The sequence below is a fragment of the Ictalurus punctatus genome, chromosome 10 (assembly GCF_001660625.3).
Source record: "Ictalurus punctatus breed USDA103 chromosome 10, Coco_2.0, whole genome shotgun sequence".
NCBI classification, from domain to species: domain Eukaryota; kingdom Metazoa; phylum Chordata; class Actinopteri; order Siluriformes; family Ictaluridae; genus Ictalurus; species Ictalurus punctatus.
The window spans coordinates 23,569,495-23,592,611 of record NC_030425.2 but is presented as its reverse complement, the minus strand read 5'-3'; the positions used below and the strand labels follow the sequence as shown (position 1 = coordinate 23,592,611).

The 23,117-nt window shown below is 40.7% G+C and overlaps 1 protein-coding gene across 1 annotated transcript in view; it reads left to right on the top strand.

Moving 5' to 3' along the window:
* gli2b (GLI family zinc finger 2b) overlaps window positions 1-23,117 on the top strand; it is a 91,319-nt gene that overhangs the window by 31,537 nt on the left and 36,665 nt on the right. Inside the window, exon 3 of the mRNA XM_017478493.3 lies at window positions 18,050-18,155. Within this exon, the coding sequence (XP_017333982.1) occupies window positions 18,050-18,155 (106 nt within the window). The remainder of the gene's footprint in view (window positions 1-18,049; window positions 18,156-23,117) is intronic.

The following is a 23,117-nucleotide window of genomic DNA, read 5'->3' as shown; positions in this document are numbered from 1 at the left end:
ATTTCGGGACATGCTGTTATTGGAAAATAATTAACTTCAGGGGGTAACAGTAAGTCTGTCATTGTTGATTACTTTCTTATAACAGCATGCCCCAAAATGCTTTATTCCTTACATCATAAACGCCAAAATTAACACGTTTATCCAGCCACAGTTAACAATATGAACCAACATCATATTTAATGTCCTTGGTGGTTGCTTTTATATCCACCTGAGTTTAACTGATGTGTCCACATTTAGTAAGACATCATGACACTGATTTACAGTACTTTATTACTGGATTAAACATTTATGTAATGCATGCCCTTATTATTTAGATAACATTTAAATGAACCATTTAATACAGTGTTGATTTCTTGTGTTAGGGTTTCCTTGCTGCTTAATATGTTGTCCTTTTTCAAACTGTGAAGTCATAAGCAAATATGCTATGAATTTATCACACTGTTTCACCCCAAACACAATGAACGGTTTTGGTTCTCCTCTGTGTTCTCATGCTGTAATCCTGCAAAGGAATACAGTCGACGTTTCTGTTGGCTAGTGTGTGTAGCTGATCTTGTTTAGCTCATGCTTTGCTGATGCTCTTTCTGACACCACAGCCAAAGAGCATGTGGATTAAGCAAATAATAACAAACAGATCCATGGGTGGATAAGGCGGATACAGGAAAGAAGGAGCACTGTGTGTGTGTCTGTGTGTGTGTGTGAAAGTTGGTGTGTGTTACCCTGGCACAGCACAGAGTCTACAGGCCAAGCCTAAACAATGTCTCTTTGAGGCCTCAGACACATCTGTCTATGATGTGGTTGGAAAACCCAGCATGTGCCGTGTTTCTCTGTCTCTAAACACAAAGCCATCAAAGCAGAATAACACGAATAAGATCAGATTGATTTAGCTAAAGTACATTTCGGATGGGATAACATTTCCGGACATATGTCCGTTAAGTAATGTTGCCGGATGGCATCTGTAATGTTTACTGGCGATTCACACGGGATATGCGATCTCCGCTAAGCTACGTTATAGACCTCATTGTAGTACAAACTGATTGTTTTTATCTTTATTAAGTGTTTTTTTGTAAGGCTTGTGGCTGCTGTGCATGAGCATTAGTAGGTCACATGACCACAAAGTGTATGTATGAAAGCTAGCCCTGTGCTAGGAACTCAAACCAGGAAGTACTTTTAAATAAGTATATTTTATTGTTCTGAGGTTATTTTCGATCCATTTTCTCCCTAATTTGGTCACCTGCTAATTTCTACGCATCATACCACAGGTACAAAACAGGGAGGGTGAAGCTTAACACATGCTTTCTCCAAGACACGTGAAGCCAGCCAATAATATTTTTTCAAAACTGCTGTTCACGGTACATCCCAGGTCAGCATAATACACTCAGAAGAAAGTGTTATCCACCCTCTTCCACATACATGAGCTCATGGATGCTCACAATTGACTAGTGTCACTGTGATTGACAGGTGAGAGAGAGCATTTTTTGCGAGCATGGACAATTTTGCTCCCATGGGTCCAAGCCATGAATGGCTGTGGCATTGCCAGGATTCAAGCTCATGATTACGTGTCTGCATTTTAAACTCTTCCAGTACTTTTTTGGTGATAGATGATAGAAAAGAGTGAGTGCTACCTGGAGTGTCTTTGTCAAGATATAATGGAATTTTATAATAACATCTAGATGTATTTAATATTATCTGGGATTATTTCTGATGGTCATTTCATAGAAGGTAAAATGTGGCATAATCTGTCCAGACATGTAAACATGAAAATCCCAGAGATTACCCTTTCTTCCCATGTAAAACTAACAGTCTGAATATGCCTTAAGATGGAGAAAATCATCTATCGCATGATATTGCAAGTATGTGTTACACTGTCATAGTCAAAATATAAACATGGTAGGTTTGAATAGGTTTTACTTGACAGATAGAGATCAAGACATGCTTTTTAGCATGTTTTACAGTCCTGCAAAATCCCTCCCAGCTCTTGAGTCTATCATGATTTACTATCGTGCTCCAGTGCAGGCTATAACACTGTCATCTTTGGCTCTGCGAACCTGACTGCTACCCAGCTATCCACACTGCGTGATGCCTCATTGCTCCAGTCTCGCTTAAAAGTGTACCATACACCGCTGCCATGCTAGCTCTGGCATCGTGTCCAGGGTGTGCTCACTTCTGTGTGGCCTTGAGGCCATTTTTAGAATCCTGCATTATAGTTTCTTCTTGAGGAAACCCAAAAAGGGAGGTGCACGATCCAGGACTATAACCATACTAGAGGGAAGCAGCATATTTCCTGCCTGATGTTTTGCCTGGGCAGAGCCAGGGCCTTGACAGGTTTGTGGTTTTTGCATGTCAGTGCCTTAAAAGCTCCAAATAATTGTGGCTTTGGCGAAACAAGTTGGCTTAATGAACTGAACAGCACCTTCAGATGTAGGATAAGAAATTAAGCCTCTTATTATGCCAATTAAAACTCCTTAAAAAGAGTCAGATCCAAGGAACACAAAATATGCCAGGAAAGCTTATGGGTTCTGGCTGAATTTCAGTGATGAGGCAGTTTCTTGCTTCTTGTTTTTACTTTTTCAGAAAATAAAAGTTGCTTCCTGAGAATTTATAAAGCAACTGAAATTATGGAAATTCCAAAATGTGAAATGGCAGTGTATAGTTAGGACATGTAGTGTATATACAGAGGGAGCAGAAAATATTGTGCTGAAGTTTATGCACTAAAATATTCTTTTTGATAAATTCTACATGATGCTGGTTTATTTTTTGTCTTTTTTTTTTTTTTTTTTAGTTTTTTTTAAATCCATCAATTTACTCCTAATTTGGTCAATTCCCACCCACTGGCTAGCTCTCCCAATCATGTAATAACTACCAATCCGACAGGGTGAAGGCTAAAACATGCTTTGAAACCATGCAAACACATATTTTTGAACTGCTGCTCATGCTACAAGGAGGCCGCACACACTCAAATCCGCCCTCTTGTGCAGACGTCTGCACTTATGATTGATAAGTGTCACCCTGATTGACAGAGTAGAGAGAGTTATGCTATAGCAATTTTGCTTTATTGGACTCCTGGCCACGGATGGCTGTCAGGATTCTAACCTACGACCTCCCAGCGATGGGATAAACGCTTTTCTTTCGCACCACTCAGGAGCATGACAATGCTTTTGCTTGAGGTCAGTTGAGTAAAATGACTTCTGTCCTCCATTATAGCGCCCTCTGTGTTTAACAATCCTGCAGATGTTCAACATTTCATTTTGGTTTTTCAGCACCCTTTCATACTGTATCTCCAGGTCTAGCGTCAGTCTTGTAATTGAGAGTCGGCCAATGATTAGTTTGCATGAGCTCAACGCAGATTTGTCAGTAGGAGAAGATAATCACAGACGGTCGTAAAGCAAAAGTGCTTGCTTACTATTGACTGTTCTTACGGCATAATTACGTCGGTTTTGTTTTTCCACTTTGCTTGCTGGATAGTAGCTCAGAAAGGGGAATTACCGATGAGAACTCAGCTTGATTATATTTCACTTAAGCTAAGTAGCATTTTTTGCACTGAGTAAATGGTAGCCCTTGCAACTGGATGAGAGTTAAATAAAGAACATGACAATTATAAGCTGCTGTTTCTTTTCTCTGGACTTTAGAGGAAAAACTCCTTCCCCCCAGAGTCACCACTTAGCATTCGCTCGCACCACAGCCCAGCTGAAGCAACACTGCGGATCGCATGAGACGGATATGAGAGGGATGCTTGGCACAGTGTCAACCCACCGTACTGATGCCCATGCGCTACCCACAGTTACCCAACACTCAGCTCAGGGCCACGGTTTATATATTCTATGACGTTTTAGTGGGAAAATAAACCTTTCTTCCTAGGTCAACAGGCAGTGTGCTTTTTTTTTTGGAAATGTTGGTTTGTTTTGACTGGGTCAAGTTTGCATATGTCTGAGTGTTATATTCTGAGTCAGGTCTTCTTCATGTCTGCTAAAGAGCTCTGCTTTTAGTTGCACTTTGAAAGCTGGTCCTGGTTGTAAGCTGAAACCATAAAAAAAATGTGGTTTCTGTTATGTGATGCATTGTCTGTTTTTGCTTCAGAGAGCTGCTCAGTACAACTTTGAGGCGACATACTACGCGACAAACAGAGACCAGGTTCATCCAAAGGTTTATGTTACTGCGCTTGTTTATTATGTTATTGTTTCTATAGCAACAGCCTTGACAGGGGATTGTTTGGTGGACACACCACGTAAATGGCTTTTTAAAAAAAAAAAAAAAAAAAAAAAAAAAAGAACGTGTAATTGTTCATATGGTGAAATTTCTGGGTAGAGAACTTTTTTTAGAGTGTCTCCGGTGTCAGCACGTTGTAACAGAAGTTCCAAAGGGTTTCTGAAACAAGTCTTCAAGGACAGAGGAATTGGTGCTTTGTAGTTTCTCAGTAACATGTCCTATTAACTTTAAAGTGAAAGTGAGGACACTTTCTGAAAACTGGACATTCCACAACATGAAATGTATCTATAAATGGATAAATAGCACCACATATCATTCTTTAATAAATACATTTGAATAAATTCTAATCCTTGGCAAATTGCTGTGGTATAAGAGGAATGTAAAACAATCAACTTCTTGTTGGGGAGCATTACACCACGTTATTGGTGATTATTTTCCTATAACAACATGCCCCACGTCTTTTATTCCTTACTTAACCCTAAACAACCTTCATTGTTCCTCACATATACATATTATGACAGTTATTTTTTTTAGGGAATATTTTGTCTGCCCAACTTTTACATGATAAATGTTTTATGTGTGGAAATAGTGGTACAAAATATACAAATATGTATTAACCGTTGTGACAGTAATACTTTGCTAGCACTCTGTTGACAATCATATATAGTGAAAATGTCATTCAAATATTTTTGCCATATCGCCCTGCTGTAGTGTACAGTGTTTGCATGTAGCCTGAACTGCACCACTGATTCTGGTGCTGAAGTACGTATAAACTATAAAATACAAAGAAAAGTCTAATAAGGACTGCACACACAGCTTGCACTTTACATAAGCAAGAGTACTCGAGTACAAAGACCTATTTCAGTAATGAAACAAGAAAAACAGAGCTCAGAAAGGTGATTGGTTATAATTTATTTTATCATGTAAATTTATTTTATGATGTAAATTTGTGGGGGGGGACGGTACTGCACATGATAAAGCTTGGCCATACCAGAGATGCCAGTAAAGCCTACTTGTAGTCAAAAAATAATAAAAAACAATGATCAAGCTATGCTATTTTTTCCAAATGTCACCCACACGAGGCTCTTTCAGAAGTTCTGACCTCATGAGCATTGCGTGATTAGTCCTACCATAGATCTTTGAAGGTGTTAAATAAAAGTGAGAGGAGTAAAAAGCCTGGCGCCGCATGCCGTGGGCTGGCATGTTTAGATCTGGGACAAGACCCCAGGTCCTCGAAATCCATTTTATCCTCCTCCTTAAAGTTCTCCATCTTGATGACATGTGATTTTAGCCATCCTACCCACCAGGCTCCCCGGCGAATCAGGGCACCGCTGTGAAGAAAATGCAAAACCAGTGTAGCAATTTATCTTCATACATTTATCTAAAAGCTGGGAAGGAAGGTAGTTATTGCAGGGATATTTGATATTATGCTAATTTAGGGCCTTCCTTTGCAATTGTGCGGACATTTGTTATTTCCGAAAGCCGTGCTTCGTGAAGAGGCGAGCAAGCCTGATGGTTTCCTGTGCTCTTCGGAGATTTCGAAAGCCCTCAGGCTTTTTCCTTTCTTATTTTTTAGTTGACTTGACTGCAGGGTTGCATATGAAGTTATACTGAAAAAGGGATTAGCCTAGTGGAACCCTGGTTTATAAGTAATTTTAAATTAAAAGTTTAAATTTAAGTTTAATGGCATAGGTGACTTCCTTTATCCACACAGTAACAGAAATTACCAGCAGGTCTTAGTCTAAAATGGTTGGACTGTCCATTGGTGAGTAAAGCTCTTTATTTCTACATGAGATTCTTCAAACTTTTATTAAAGCGCTAAAGGGACTCTTTCATACAGTCTCACTAGTTCATATTAGCTGCAGGGAAACTTGTTGAAGGTTATTTTTCCGTCATAACTACAGAAATGCTAATGAAGCCGCACTAATGAACACTGTGCTGTGTTTGTGAAGCCGTAGAGATCAGTGAGCTAATGGTGAGAAACTTTGAGAGTGCATGTGATCAGATAGGAAAGAAAGAAATAAAGAAAACAACATAAAAGGGAGAAAGGAACGTGTGCTTCAGAGCTGCCACACTTGATGATAAATCTCTCTTATTTTATTCCCCTCTTCTTTACCCATACCAGCTAATTGGCAATGTTAAGCCACAATGCAAATTCGGTACTCCTGCTCATGGTAGATATCTTTTTTTAAAAAAAAAATAATAAATTGCTGTTGTGCAGTTTATCAATAACATTACTGGAACTTCTCCAGCACCATAAGTCCTCTGAAGTGGAGGGAGAATTGCTGAATGAATTGCTTTGAGTAATTCTTTACCCTCTTGGCCGACAAAAAAGCCCGCTTTGTGAATGAAACTCTTTGTGTGAGAACATGACGGCTATGGCTCCCCCGACCTGCAGCAGGCAGCCGTCAAGAGGCTCGCAGATGCAAAGGAAGTCAAAATACCCAGTGGCACTCGAGTGAGGTGCCAGGACTTCCTGTGGCACGAGTCTGCAGAAGTGAAGAGGGTGGTGTCACTTCAAGACAGAGAGAGATTGACTTAGAGAAGTCATTGTAATTTTCCCAACTGCACTGGGAAAAACCTTGCACTTTAGAAGGGATGCATTCATATTAGGCTGGAACTGTATGGTAACTCTATAACACTGTGTTTTACAGTTTATTTAGGTATAATCTATATTGGTTTAACAAAACATTGGTGAAACTTTTTAGATTTGTTCATCCTGACAACTGCAGTACATCTTTTTACATCAAGTCTGCAAAGAGGGCTTTCAGAACCTTAACCAATTTAAGTTGATGTGAATTTCAATATGGTGAAATATTACATATCCATTAAGAAACTATGTTCTGTTGCAGTGTAGGTTGGTGTGCAGACATTGCAGGTCTGAAATCATTGAGAACACAAAGTGATGTTGCCGAATAACAACTTATTCCATAATATCATAAATTGGGTTTTGAATGAATGAGGCACAATCATGTGTGGACTAATCCTTCATAAATCCTAGTAAGAGTAGAGCATTGAGCCCATAAGCAAACACCTACCTTTTGCTTAGAGTGTAGGACATTAACACAGAGTGCAATGTATCCTTCTACCAGGAATCTAATTCCTTTTTTTAAATTGAGAGCAAAACTATATCACTGATGACATCCCAGCTTGTTCTGTTATTGGATGCATTACAAACTCTCCGCCAACTCGAAGAGTAACAGGAGGCCCCCACGTTCACCTCCTTACAGGCTCACTCCACAGTTCCCAATAGGGGATAGAAAAGAGGGGAGGGTTCTTTCCTTGGCCTTTGTAGTCAAGCCTTGTGGAGCCTCTTGTTTGTGCTCTGATTTCACAATCAAGGCCACAAAGCCCTTGCATCATATCTTAACCCCCCACAATCACTCTAGTGAGGAATCAGACCCTGGGCTCAGGCTAACATAAGCTTAAAAAAAAAATAGAGATGAATACATTAATAGTTCTATGCATTGTATTTATTATCTATATATTTATCTGTTCATCCATACTGTATATGCACACATACATGCCATCCACCCATTCAACCACCGAACCAGCTCTTCTATCCATCCATCCATCCATCCATCCATCTGACTAACCAATGAACTATCCATGCACACATCTATCATCCAACCAGTTCTTCATCCATCCATCCATCCATCCATCCATTCACAAACATATCAAACTGTCCTGCTATGTTGGGGTTTGCACTTATGATATGATACATACATACATAAATTAATTATAATAATAACTTGGACTTATATAGCACTTTTCTAGACACTCAAAGCACTTTACATTGTATGGGGGGAATCTCCTCAACCACCACCAGTGTGGAGCATCCACATGGATGATGCAACAGCAGCCATGGTGCGCCAGAACGCCCACGACACACCACCTATTGGTAGAGAAGAGAGGAGAGTGATGTAGCCATTTTAGGGATGAAGATTATTAGGGGGCCATTATCGATAAGGGCCAATTGGGGACTTTTGCCAGGACACCGGGGTTATACCCCTACTCTTTACTTAGAGTCAGGACCTCGGTTTAACATTTCATCTGAAAGACGATGCTGTTTTCACAGTATAATGTCCTTGTCACTATACTGGGGCATTAGGACCCACACAGACCACATGGTGAGCACCCCCTGTTGGCCTCAATAATATCACTTCCAGCAGCAACCTTAGTTTTCCCAGGAGGTCTCCCATGAAGGTACTGGCCACGCTCAACCCTGCTTAGCTTCAGTGGGAAACCAGGCAAGAGATGGAGGGTGATATAGCCCTAGATGTATTAATTATTCCATACATCATCCATTCATCCAGCCAGATAACCAGTTAATACTTCATCTATCCATCCATCCATCTATCCATATGACTAATTAATGAACCATTGATCCAACACCATTCAATCAACCAACTAACCAACCCACCAACTTTTTACGCATACAACCAACCAATCACCTATTTATCTATCCAACAAACCCACCACTCATCCATCCATCAATCAATCCTTCCTCCCAGCCATCCAACCAGTTCTTCATCCAACTAACCAACCTACAAACCAAACAGTTCTTCATGCATCAGCTCATCCCTTTGACTAAACAACACACCAACCAACTAACCAACCATCCTGCTATAGATGTGTTAGAAGTTAAACATGCCGTCTTGATTTGAAAGCAATCTGTATTTCCAGTGAGCTCCAGAGAAAGTAACTGCTTTAAGAAGCTGACTTTTTGTCCCCTTACCTGGAGCTAGAATCTCTTAGCAATTTGCATTCCTTTACCACTGCAAGAGATTATAATCTGATTTGATTACACATTCGTTACCCTGGTCCATCTGTATGCTAGTTTTCAGAGCCCTTCTTTTTAATGCAGTGCAGAGCTGAGACTAAGGCTAAGGCTTGAGGGACAGCGGATGAGAGTGTAAAAGCTAATTATGCCTCTAACCAGGCCCTGCTGCTGAAACAGGGTCAGAACGCCTGTAGTCTCAGCCCACTCATTAACCCATGCTTTCTGCCTTAAAGCAACTGCGACTGTCACCAGCCCTGTTAATTATTCAATTAAGGCGATTCAATTAACACGTCTGTCTATGCTGTTCGTTCATGCCGCTTGTTTGAACAGGCCAATTAAAATCGCAAGATATTTTTTATACGATTCCTGGCAGTCAGGTTAAGCCTCAGGAGAAATTAGGGTCTAATTATCTATTAACGCATATTGATTTTCACACCTTGAGAAAGGGTCTAAATCAAATCTGAGAATAAGTTGTAGCTTTGCATTGCTAGTTTTACCTTCATCTCTGTTAACATACATATGATGTCCCTGAAAAACTCTTTCATTTTACTCTTATAAGAGGAAAACCGATGACTGCAATGTATTCCACAGAACTGAATGCTGTATGCCTGCATTGGGCTGGAACTCTTGGTACTAAGCAGCTAAATGGACATGGTCAGGAAGTCAAGAGCTGACCAAAGAGTACTGTCTGCTCAGGACCTGACATTGCACTGGTCTTTACCAGTCAGTTCTTCATCTGCAGCAAAAAAAATCAATATAACACCACAGAAAGCGCGAGAACCAGGTGGTGCCCATATGGAAGTGTATATGTAATGCTGAAATGAGGCTGATGGCCTTTAGTGCATTGGTCTGATTTTAGCGAGGTGCTAAAGAGAATTCAAAGACATGTTAGCAAATATTGCATACAGCTGTTAATTTAGATGTTCACTGATCTAACACCTAGGAAGCATTGCACCTGTTTTAAAACTTGTTTAAATGTAAAGCACCATTATCTTAATAAAAGAGCTAAGGAGAACCATAAATGAATCTGGTTTTACTGAGTAAATTAAGCAATGGCAATAAAATTGTACTGATTTCACAAGAATATGTGAAGAAACACCAGAAGAACTTAGTCTTATTTTACTAAAAGCAAATGTCAGATTTTTATTAACAAGCAAAACTAGGTAAAAACAGTAAAACACAGATTCAGCTATGTCAAAATAGGAAAAAACACCTGATTTTACAACATGATACAAGGAATGCCAGTAAAATATGTCGGGTATTCCTATGTAAATTAATCAAATATGATTTAAATAAGTTAACTGTAAACTGTAAAACCAGGAAAACCACCAAAAGTGTTATTTTGTAAACTAGAACACATCTATACATATGTATGCTGTAAAGAAATCAAAATGTAATAGCGCTTGTCAGGTCCAGAACTCTTTAAATATTCTTGCCATCATTGTTATTGGCTGTAATAATGTTGTCAGTAAGGTCGTCACGCATATGTTATTTATGCCCCGAATACAGCAAGCACATAAGTACGTGGACAGAAAAAATAAAGATGGTGGACAGAAAAAAAAAGAAAGGACACAGAAAAAAATGATTTCCTGACTTTATGAGGTACAGAATACCAGTTGTAAGTTGTAAGTACCTCTCACACGAGACATTTCATGACAAATCCAAAGGCCTCAAGCATACCATCCATGAAGGGGCCTCTCGATCCCCCTTCACCCCCCTCTGGGAAGACAGAGAGAGCCAAGTGTGCAGGAGGAGGCTGCGCCCTACAGCTGTTTCTCATTCTGCGTTTACGAGCGTGTCCCTGGCCGAGGAAAGGCCGCAGCTCACAGAGGCAGCTGGAAAAGCAAAATCTCTCAGCCACGTGCTCAACGCACTGCCTAACACATCCGTTATCACGTTGTTTTGATAGAAGAGTTAAGCAGACTGTTGTTGTTGTTGTTCAGAAAAAAAAAGAATCAAATACAGAAACTCTAGGGTTAGATTGCACAGTGTGGAGAAGTGAAGGGTTAACGTAAAGGACAGGCAGTAAACCGTTTTAGCAAGAGCAGTTTATAAACATGGGTGGAAACCACCAGAACTCTGCTTAGGCTCACCGCCTGCTAAAAGTTGAAACACTTCAGCAAACACCTCAAGAGTTTAAGCAAACAAAGGAGCCGGGCCAGGGCAAGCTGTCTCAGCTCAGCTTCCCTGTGCCATCAGAGAGCATTATTTTCGTTATTGGAATAAACAAAGCTTTCACTCGCATTATTATTGAACTATTATCCAGATTTAAAAAAAAAAAAAAAAAAAACAGCAACAAATACATGTGTCTGGAGGAGTCAAATCAGACCAATTTGTTCATTACTGTACTTGGTGGCATGGTGGTACAGCTCTAGGTTCTCCAGTTCAAGCTTGACCTCGAGTTACTCTATATGTGACTCTATATGAATGACCTCGAGTTACTCTATAGTTGCTCTATATGTCGAGTTACTCTACGTTATTCCTGTTTTTCAGGTTTAATTTGGGTTCTCTGTTTTCCCAAAAGATTGATTGCTTACATTAATTTGCCACTAGGTGCGAACAAGTGTGTAAATATGTGTGAATATTGCCCCATGATGGACACGTCCCATCCACGGTGCATTCCTGCCTCAGACAAGTGTTCCTGGGATAGGCACCAGATCCACAAAGACTCTGACTAGGATAAAGTGCTTAGTGAATATTTACTCTGTTCGTTTGATCATTAGAGATTCATAAACCTTTTGTTCCTTGTTCATTTCAAATATTCAGTTTTTCTGGATGCTGTGACAGGTTTACTTATTGGATCGATCATTTTTTTGGTACTTGGCAACATTGTGTGCGCAAGGTCCTATGGCATAACGTTAGAACATTGCAGGAATGTTATTTCTGTAACATTACACCCTAAACCTCTTAGAGTCGTTCATATATGTAACTGAACATTCTGATTAAGTTCTCTATTGATGGGAGTGTGCTTGAGTGGAACTTGTCAGTGTGATGTGAGACAAACCTGAACCAGCTCTGGACAGCATCCTACTCATGTCCTGCTCTATTTCCAAACTTCACTCAAAGCCCAGAAGGCCACAAAAAGCATCCAAGGGCATGATGGACGAAGCCAGTGTGGCTATTTCAGACTTCAGTCACAAGATGTGAAGGGCTGTGACTGCCCAATTGGCATTATCCCCTGATTTATCTTGTCTTTTCTATCCTGAGTCTTCTTTCTTATTTGTAGTTAACTTTTGTTTATGTCTCAGCACTGTTGTATGCTCAATCTGATTGGTCAAAAGGTGTCAGCAGCTTTGACAGTAGTCACCAACATATCCTTGATTATTTTCCTATAACAGCATGCCCGTCATGTTTTATTGCTTACTTATATAACTCATCAGCTTTCTCTCCCATTCACACCTTCTTCATTGAACACAACGGATAGTTTAAGATATTATTTTTAGCTGGGATGCACTTCTCCCCCTCCCCCTGCTCTTTCTAAATTAGCTGGCTCCTTGTTCAATTTACAGCTGTTCCTGAGGAATAATTCGAGCGCCTCTGGGCCAGCAGTAATCCCCATCGCCCCCCTAGCAAGGGTTCCACAGGGCTAATATGAATGTAAGCAGGGGAACACAGTGACAGCACCCACAGAACAAACCAATTTAATGTATTGTTTCTTAATTATCCTTCTCATTCATTCACCCTCAGCACCTCTCCAATATCTCTCTCTCTCTCCCACTCTCTCTCTCACACGGCAGTCCTTTTATCAAAAGCGCCAGTCTTAAAGATAATAAACTTTTGCTTAAAGGTAATTACTTAATCTGGACAAACCTGTGTGTTAAGCAGAGCTATTAAGAGCAGCAGCGATAAATCAGCAGGTAGAGGGGGCTGTGTGATTACAGCACGGTGTAATCAGTCTTTCAGACCCTTGCCGTCTTAAGTACCTAAATTACACAAACAGCATGCTAACAACATACCGTGGACGGAGGAGACCTGCCGTTCTCTCGCCCTCTCCGCATTCTTATCCAAACTATGATGCATGGACCTTATTAGCATTTTTACCCAGATGCAGCTGAAGGACACTGATAAGTGTCCCCACGCTCTGCCCTTTTGCCCCTGCAGCTGCGAAGCCTAGACTGGACTTCCTGCATTTACAGCTCAAACACATTTTCGGCAGTAACTCTTTATTCCCGCGAACTTCATGGTCACTTCTAGCTGAGCACTTTTATCATAAGTCAATGTAATACATCTTATACATCCATGCAACCCCTGTGATTCAGAGGTAATAGGGATGCTACATCCTGTTAAAAATGCTTATATTTGAAAGAAAAAAAAAAGAGATGATTAAAAAAAGGGCAGCTGTGTAATGAACTACATGCTGAGACTCTGAACCTGCCAGAGGCACTGAGTTACCTTGGCATGTCCCAGAATGCTTTGCGACATGGCGCTTGGTGGTGTGTAATGCTTGGCATGATGATGTGTAGTTAAGCCTCTGGCCAGCTTGTTCCAGAGGAATTTCCTGTCTAATTTCCCCTCCTGCTTGTCTGGATAAAGACAGAAAGCCTTTTAATTATGCTGCCAAGGACTGGCCTTCTCAGAGGATCATTACGCTTATTGAGCACTTCCTATAAGGTGGAACCACTTTAGCGTTGTAGATCCGAGGATTAGGGCTAAACAAAGGCAAGACGCGTCTGTTTGTGTGCCTTAACTATTTATAGTTATAACAGAATAAACTCTTTAACCTTTAAGAGCTCTGTTAATGCTTTGTAACAGTATACGTGGACGTAGGAATTTTTATGTAGTCTGGCTAAGCAAGTTTGATGATTTTGGGTTCCTCGGTGAACTGAGATTGGAGACTAGGACTTTGTTTATTCAGTTACATCAACTGAATCAACAAACAATGTGTAATACGAATAGGATATTATTCTATATATAGTAAAATATATATATGATTTTTTTTTTTTGGAAAGCTTACCGGAAAGTTTCAGATGCCCTATCTAGAGACATGGAGTGTGCATCGGGACTGGGATCCAGTGGGATGTGACAAAAAAGTTTACTTTCATGAGGGTGTGAGCGAGCGATCAGAAATGAAGCTTGCAGGTCAAAGAACAACCATGGTCAGTAACATGAATGTGCAGCGTTCATGCATACATCCTTAGTAACTGCCTGGTCAGGGTTGTGGAAGTTTCTATATGTAGGTATAAATTAGTTCATATTTTGGAAAAATCACTACATTTGTTAAACAATTTCATGATCAGGTACAAAGAAAAATAATATCTGCGTGAGCGGGATTAAAAAAAAACTGTCCAACACACATCTCTCACTGAAACCAATTATGAACTTGAGTGATGAAGATGAGGTTGAGGATACGTCAGAGACTATGCAGACTGCAGTGGCATTTCTACCTCTTGAGGGGCTGCGTGGAGGGAGGGGGGGTTGTTCCAGTGTTTCCCGAGTGTTTATGTGAGTTTTGCATAGTGATACAGGTCATATTAAAAAAACAGCTTCAGTTTTAGCCACACCCACTTTTAAAAGTTTAAATCTAAATACAGATCCAGATATTTGGAGCACTAAACAGATACAGATGACACTGCGTACACCCTGATTGGGTCCCATCACTTCATTTCAGCGCAACAGAGCTCCAACTTAAATCTTTACTCAAGCTCCTTGAGTGTGAACGAAAAACCTCCAGCTCCAGCACTGTGCCCAGGACTGACTGTGAGAAAGTGTCTCCATTCCCTCCAGATGCTAAAACAAATGTTATCACCCAAAGACTAATAGATGTGAGGGCCTGAGCGTGGGCCCCCGGGGAACACAGCTCACTGAAGCAGGTAAACGGCTCTGTTGAACTCTCCAGAGCGCTCGCCTTTTGTTCTCTTGGAACAATGAAGCTGTCCATGTGATCGAATAACCCAACCTGGTGGATCCACAGACACGCACGGAGCACCGTGGCGTACCAGAGGCCCAAGCCTCCTCCGGGGGGCGGCAGATCCGAGCCGAACGGCCCCTAAGAGGCCCAGACAAAGAGGCTGACATGAAAAATGTGACTTCTGGAAATAACACTGCTAATGCGGATAATTGAGGCAGCACTCTGATGAATGGTGGTTGTGTGGAGAAATGTGGAGCCTTAATGACACAGAGTGGGGAGGGTTTTAAAGCTCGTTAATACTACTTTTTAAGCTTGGGCAACAGAAAACGAGGGGTTGGGTCTGTTTACATTGTCAGAAATAATTGACCAGATTTTTGGCCTTGTTGTGTTTATTTAGACACTTATTTCTTCTATGCAAAAGCTCGTTTTCTTTAATCAGACCAGTTGCTTTTGCTTTTTCGGTTCTCTGATAGTGAAACTCAAAAAATAAAAAATAAAAAATAGGCTAACTAATGAAAGTATCATGTAAATTTGTTGAAATGCATAATTTGAGTTATAGATCAATTTTTTATCAGCGATATTTGCTCTGGCTATTACAGAAAAATCACATGAACTTCACATATGAATCACATGATTCACATACAAAACATTTGTACACTTCAAATATTATGTTCCAGACATTTTCACATGTTGCGCATGTTTTTTTTTTTATTCTACATATGATTTAGATTAATTTACTTACATGATTTTTGTTACATGTAAATTTGAGTGTCTAGCGGTTTGTACAGATCTGTTTCAAGTCTTAAGTCTGTCTTAAGCATTACATTTCCGTTTTTCTGTTTCATTCTCCGTCCCTTTTTCCATAGTGGCACAGTTTAAGACTGGCAATAAGTGCACTCCTTTGATTAATCTTAATGACTTGAGTTGTGTTGTGTTCAACTCGTGTTTTGCTGACCTAGTTCTTTCTTAGTTTGTCTCGGCTCTTCCTTGGGCCTTCTCTCTACCCCCCTCTTATTTCACCCCTCCAATAACTCACTCCCAGCATTAGTTAAGGGGCATTAACCGGGGCCGGGAGCTGAATGAATCTGTTTTGCTTGCATCCACTCCACAGCACAGCGCATTCACACATAGCGCTATTATAGTGCTTACTTGAAAAATAGCCCCCTGCCCTTTTTCGTGGGACAGAGAGGCTGGTGAAAGCACCAAGGCCTGTGTTTAATCACATGACCTCCATTGTGCGGTGTAGCGTTGCTTCTGCCGGGAGGTTGTGAAGTGGCTGTGGTTTAATAGGAATCTTTTCAGCTCAAAGGTCAGATCTGAACGCTGCCGTACGAAGCTCCGTAGTCTTGTGTTTTTAACAGCTGCACACCGTTATTGTTGCGGCATGTTCTTTTCTGAATGTCAGGTGCGTTTTATGGTGTTTTGTATCAATTAAACCTGACCAGGGGCATTTTCCATGACAAACTGTAAAGATGGTAGGATGACTAAAACAAGTCACGCACCAACCCTGCAGCTCCAAGGCCCAAACAATTACTGGGTATTATAACAATATAAACATGAAAGCATGTTCTATATTCATGGCTAACCAATTATAGGCTGCAAAAGTTGGATTCACCCCCACCTTATAAGGTTTATCTGTAAGGTTATCACAACATTTCAAACCCAACTTCTCCGAAGCCAAGGCTATAAGCTTTATAAACACTTTAATAAATAAAACCTAGCAGGTCTTACAAAGCTTTTTGAGACAAACCAGAGTTAAATGTGACAAAAGTCAGAGAGAGAACGAAATTGGAAAGAATGTCAAGTACTGGCTTTCAGTCTGAGCTTGTCCGTCATGCCATCATGGATCAAGCAAGAGGAGAAGGATGGAGAGTGCTGACTCATACCACTGTTGAGTGTTTGGCCCCCTAGAGCCCCTCACAGGCTCCTCGGATATAGGTAATAATCCGTGACCTTTGACCTCTCCCAAATTCCCACTCTCGCCGAAGAATTTTAATACAATCCAGAAACCATCAGAGGCGACCCTCATATCTTTCTTTCTCATCTCCTGTCTTTTAATCCCCCATGTCAGAATGTCAGCCTTTTACAATTAGTCCCAAGTGCTAAAAGCCTAAGAAACTCGATCTGCGATGCTGGTGCCAAGTGAGGGGAACAGTGGTGTTAATGTTCTTATAGAAGAAAGTGTAGAAGAAAAAAAAAAGAGAAAGAAAGAGGACTTACAGGAACACTGATGCTAATTAGAAACAAAACTCTGTAAAAGACTTTAAGACTGCAAAAAACCACACTGTTATGGCACTAAAAACAAACTTGGTCCTGCAAAAGATCAACTGCGGTGTCTCGTTATCACAACAGCTAATGAAGGCCCGCTTGGATTTAATGGGCCATCCCGAGCCAGGAGAGTATTTATTACAGGAAAGCGTTGATTTTGATCCCTTTTCATTCCAAATAAAAATTCCCCACAAAAGGAGCCATAATGAAGAAAATGCCGAGCTCATATAAACGAGGTTGACTGTAAACGGAGCGTCATGCGCAACGACATTGCCTAGTAAAAAGTTGCTAAGCAGCGCACACACTCTTTATTAATGAGGCTGTATTTAATTTCAAAGGCATCAGAGGGTTTTCTTCTGTTTCTACCACTGTGTCTTTCCATGATTCTCCCGTTCCTTTAGAAAACAAATCTCACGTCTGATTTTCCGCAACAGAGGGCGATTTGTTTTGAGGCCATTAAGATGTGGGAATGTGGGTATTTGTGCATGAACATGTGTGTATGTGTGATTGAGGAAGGTTATGTAGTCTGCACCACTACAACAGGCCAGAGCAAAGCTTCTCCCCTGCTGTCAACTCCGGTTTGTGTCGAGGCCGCGCTTCTCCTTGATAGCCTCCATCATTCCCACTAGTTCAAAGAGCGTCTGGCTGCAGGTCTTTGTCGAAAGCCCAGTTGGATATCTTTTATGTCTAAGATGTAGGATTTCTTAGGATGACTTTGATTATTTATTTATTCCACTTCTCTTGTGTGATAGTGCCAATATTTTACACGAAACTGCTCAGCCTGCTCTGAGACTCTGCTTTACTGTAGAGTGGTTGGCTTTGAAAGGTTTTTTTTTTCTTTCTTTCTTTTTTTTTTTTTGAAGTTTCTTACAGATTTTTTTCTTCCTCTCTCCCTCGATACTTTTCTCTCTCCTTTTCTCCTCTCTGTCTTTCTGTCTTGTCTGCAGGGCCTCATCATATATTCCCGACTTTCCACACGCCAATCCCCATCGACATACGTCACCACGAAGGAAGATACCACTACGAACCTCATGGCCTTACCCCCTTGCATGGGTAAGTAATGATGTCTACTCTGTCTCTCTAACCAAATAGCCCATTTACGTTCGAGACCCAATGAAAAACCAGAGGCAAGCCCAGTGGGCTTCTGATATACGTCTGAGCCCACAAAATCATCAGACTCCAGTTTGATGGGGCAGATGCTTAACAGATATGACTTAACTCCAGATCTGTTTTCTGTGTAGCATTTTTTTCACCTCAAATCACTGATATATTTTCCCACAACGAAACCCAAGACAATGTGTAATTTCCCAATCATGGGCCAATGAAATATCAAAAACAGACAAGTACTTGACCACTGGCACACACAAACATCTCTAATATTTCCTTTCCAGTCCACACTGTGTGTGGAGATTCTCAACTTTTTGCCATCTCCAGCCTAAAGAGAAACATGCTGGTCGACATGCTCTTCCAATTAACGTGACTTTTTGCATTGATTTCTTCCTAGATCAAGACAGCACAATGTTTTCCCTTCCAGTGTAACCAAATCCTCATGGTCAAAAATGCTGCCCTAGACTTCGACAATAATGTAGGGTAACCTCAAGACCTCAGTTGTTCCATGTGTCCCATATGAATTTTCATCTGGGAGCTTTGTGTTGTATAAACTGAAGTGGGCCAAACAAGTTTTGAAGTTACACTTTGTTGTCAGTACTGTACATTCAACTCAAACTACTTTATTTTCCCCAGCCAGAAATGAGGTCTGCCTCCAAGGCAGGTTTATCTTAAGAAAGGGGCCGAATAAATCAATACAATTCTGGAAGTTGTGTTCTTACATTTAAATTCACCGATTTTGATGGTGATACATATGGTGTGCCTGGTAGCAGCGAGCCTATTCATCATATGCAGTAGCGAGTACAGGGTAGGGGGATGGACATGTCGTACTACTCGGCTACCTTGATTAATGTGATGTGATCTTGACAGTGGACCCCTAATTCATCAAGGCTTTGATCTAGCTGTCTTTCCCTCTGCCTGTGCCAAATTCATCTAATTACAGGGACGTTGCACAGCAAATTAAGCACGGTGTCGCCTGTGGCAAGCCAAGCCACTTTGTTACAGTCTCAGTGCGCCATGTCAGAGGTCCCTGCTCTAATCGTCTAACATGACATCTCCATACAGTGCGCTTCATCACTGTTTGCATATACCGTAATGAGGCCGCTGGTTATTTTGTCAGAGCTGTCACCCAAACCACGCCGGGAAACTTCCCTTGCTTTTTTTTTCCGCAAGAGAAACGTTTGCTGCCTCTCCAAGTGGCTGGAATGACAGAGGATGGGGTGATTCATCTCTAGAGTGGAGCAGTGGAGCACTGTGGGAATTCTTGAGACAGAGATGGCCGGGGGCTATGGAGCGCGCCACCCACTTGTCTCATGGGCTGATGCACACGCGTTGACACACACTTCCCGTGCTCTGTGCCGCTCAGTGTGAGAACGCAGCCAAAGGACTAGACACGGCAGAACTGAAGACAGGGCTTTGAACTGAGAAGAGAAATGTAGCATGATGTCTGATGGAGCTTTTGCTATTTTTACTGGAGACCTCCAGTAAGCCTCAGGAGAACTGGTCCAAAGTGCAGTCAAGCACCTTAAATTAAAAAACTCATGCCAATTAACTGAATTTCTGAATGTCTACCTTATATACTTTGATGTATAATATTTCTGCAAAAGTGAAAATATACTCAATCAGTCTTGTATGTAATAGTGAGAGTTCTATACAACCCAACAACCCTGGATTATTTCTTGATTATATCTTTTCTTCCAAGAGTGTAGTTAATTTTAGTTGATCTGTCTGTATTTCACAAAGGTTCCCGGACTTTTTTTTTTGCAAGGGTGACCCTCTGTTTTTCAATACAGAACTTTTAAGGATTCTGTTATGGAGGGACATGTCAAAGAACCTTTTAGGGTACTAGATCAAATCATTTAAAAAGGCTTTTGTCCACTCACATTATTTGGCTGACATAAAGTAGCTCTTGGTAAAAGTGTAAGTGAGAAGCAGATTAAACTAAGAATGGTCCATTTTTCACACGATAAACTAGAAATCGTTGGGAAGCATGCAGGACTGTTTGGTGGTTCCATCGCTAGAAAGCATGAAGCCAAGCTCATAATGTCTTATTTACAGTATATATTGTCTATCAACCCCCCATAGTGTATTCCTACAGAGCTGCTGAGGTGACATGGTGGTTATTTTTAACAAGGTGTGGCCACAGTAAATATACCGGGGCCAAGACTAAAGCTTTTCAAGATATTTTATTGCCATGAAGTACTTAATTTGTGGGAACTATTTTATTTGAGTGAGACAGAGTGAAATCAATTGAATTAGACCATGGATATACCATTAACCCACAATGCCTTAAGGGAATTCTCGAAGTGAATAGACTTTTCCGCCGGTTCCCACCAAATAATTAACTGGAGGTCACGTTTTAAGTATGATATTCCCACAACATATTTAAGTCTTCGATACAAAATTCAAGACCATGACGTTGGTATCTCATGGTTATATCATGATCATTTCTGGCCATACTTAGTATATATTAATATTAACTCACGATCATGTTTTATTAAAAATAGCCCTGATACATTAATGCAGGGTTTCCCAAACTAGGGGTTGTGACCCCATGTGGGACTGTATGATTTACAAATGGGAAATCAAGAAACTCACAATCTCCTCTTTTGTTTTATTCATCTATTTTGCAACTTAATATTACCATTATTGCTCTAACTACAGTATAAAGACAAATTTGTGTGTGACTTGGAGTCATGTTCAAACAGTCCGCATTTAAATGAAGAGTGTACACAATATTTGAATCTTTTTCACAATCATAACAAGCTACACAAGCTGCACTTGCATAGAAGTTCAGCAATAAAAATGGACACATTTCTTAGTTCCTTGACAGCATCAGGTGACTCTGACTGACTGGAACAACAAAAGGCAACAAAATGAACATGAAACTATGCCAAAACATTTATTAAATATGCATTTACAAGTCCGAAATTATTCATCTATAATTTTTTTTTTTTAAATGTAGAGTGGTCAAGGCTTGAGTTTGCAGAAAATCTCATACAGTTATGTTTTCTGAAGTGGAGATTTAAAATTGTTTAAGATCAAAGAGTGAGATAACCGAGACACACCTCTGTTACACACTCCTTTCCCAAACTACCTAAGTGTATAATGATGTGTGCAATTTTGGAAATTTACATGTATTTAGCTAAGCTCTGAATACGGACCTCTGTGTGGTTGAAAGTACGTGCGAGTGTGTGTGGAATGTGAGTGTACTGTTGGAGTGTGGTAGAACGTGTGATTTATCTAAATCAGAGTGGTGGCCCCTTGCTACTGCCACTCTTGTCTCACTATAATTTATCTCTGTCCAATAAAAAGACACACATGCACACAAATATAAAGTTTAACCTGCAAGTATGTGAAAATATCAGTGTCTCCTAATGCACATAGAGATGCAAAGCATCTGATCTGAAAATCCGCTACTGCGTACTGAGAAATTTAAACCCCAACACAGTGTGATGATCAACTCAGTGGTGCCAGGCGCCCACATGATGTAGCCATGGATGATCCTGGCCCCTGTTGCGTTTGTGAATGGGTATTAAGGCTGAGGCTCAGGCCTCCATTAGCCTGAGAGGCCAGACAATGGGCTCACGTGGGCACCTAACTTCCTGGTAAATGCCAAAACAGGTGCACTGTCCATCTGCCGGGCGTGAATGCTACACCAGCACGGGCACCTGAAACAATGTCCTCATCCCGGGAGTCTGGCATGGCAGCACATCTTCAACAATAGCCTGGCATCAAAAACTCTGGAATAAAAAAAAACCCTCCATCATGTCTGCCTTGTTATTACATGGGGCAGTGTTATGACACAGCCTGATTGCTGACTATCAAAACCAAAGCTGTTTGTCTGTGGTATAATTGCGGTGTGCTACTGTTATTACTCTCAGTGGGAAATATCAGACAGTCCAAAAACATGGCAATTAAATCACACATCTCAAAGCCACAGACCAAAAAAATAATCCACAACAATCTAAACGCTCCAAATAAAGGTTCAGTATCAGTATCTGAGTTGCCAACATTGCTAGCAAGAAAACCCTAGCAGGCAGAGAGAGAGGAAAATATTTAATCACAAAACCTTTAGCATGCATTGGTGGATGGGATGGCAAATTTTTTCCCCAGATGAGCACCAAGCAACAGTAAGAAAGTAGCAAGGTGTGATTGCTACGTCTTAATAAACACCGCCGCCATTTTTCCAACCAAAGAGACCACATCGCCACCTTCTTGTTTTCTAATGGCTTACCTAAAGTTCACCTAGATAAAGTCAGCCCAAAGTGAAAGTAATTACTACAAGAAGCAAATGTGTGTTTGTGTGTCCTTTCCCCTTCGGAGAATTGCCTTTTCTGCTGGACAAATTTTATCTCCATTTGGTCTGAACGCTGAGTTATCTGACAAAGTACATTATCAGCTAACCCATACTCTGATAGAGAAACCCACTGTTGTTGAGTTCTACAACAGAAGGTTGTACTTTAGAACCTTTAAGGCTTCCCCAAGAGCATCAAGCCCAAAGAGGTCAAAGTCCTAGACTTGTACATTTTTATAAGCATGCACTGTATACTTTTATAGCTGGAGTTGAGAAATTAAAAAGGGTACCTCAGGGTTTCTTTCAATAGTTTTCTAAAGTAGTTTTACACATTCTCTCATAGAGAAAGCCACTGTTGTAGAGATATACATAGAACTTTTAAGGCTTACCCGAGAGTTTCAAACCCCCGATATTGGGAGGGTGAGGATGTCTTTGGTTGAGGTGAGGCAAGTTCTAGAGTTTAACCAGTTTTTGTAAGAGAGGTCTATAGCAAGAAGTGAAAAAGGGTCTCTCATCATACCCATATGTCATTGTTGAACATGCCATTCTAGATTTAAGCCTGGCATGTAGTCGGCATTCCAGTTCATCCCAAAGGTGTTCAATGGGGTTGA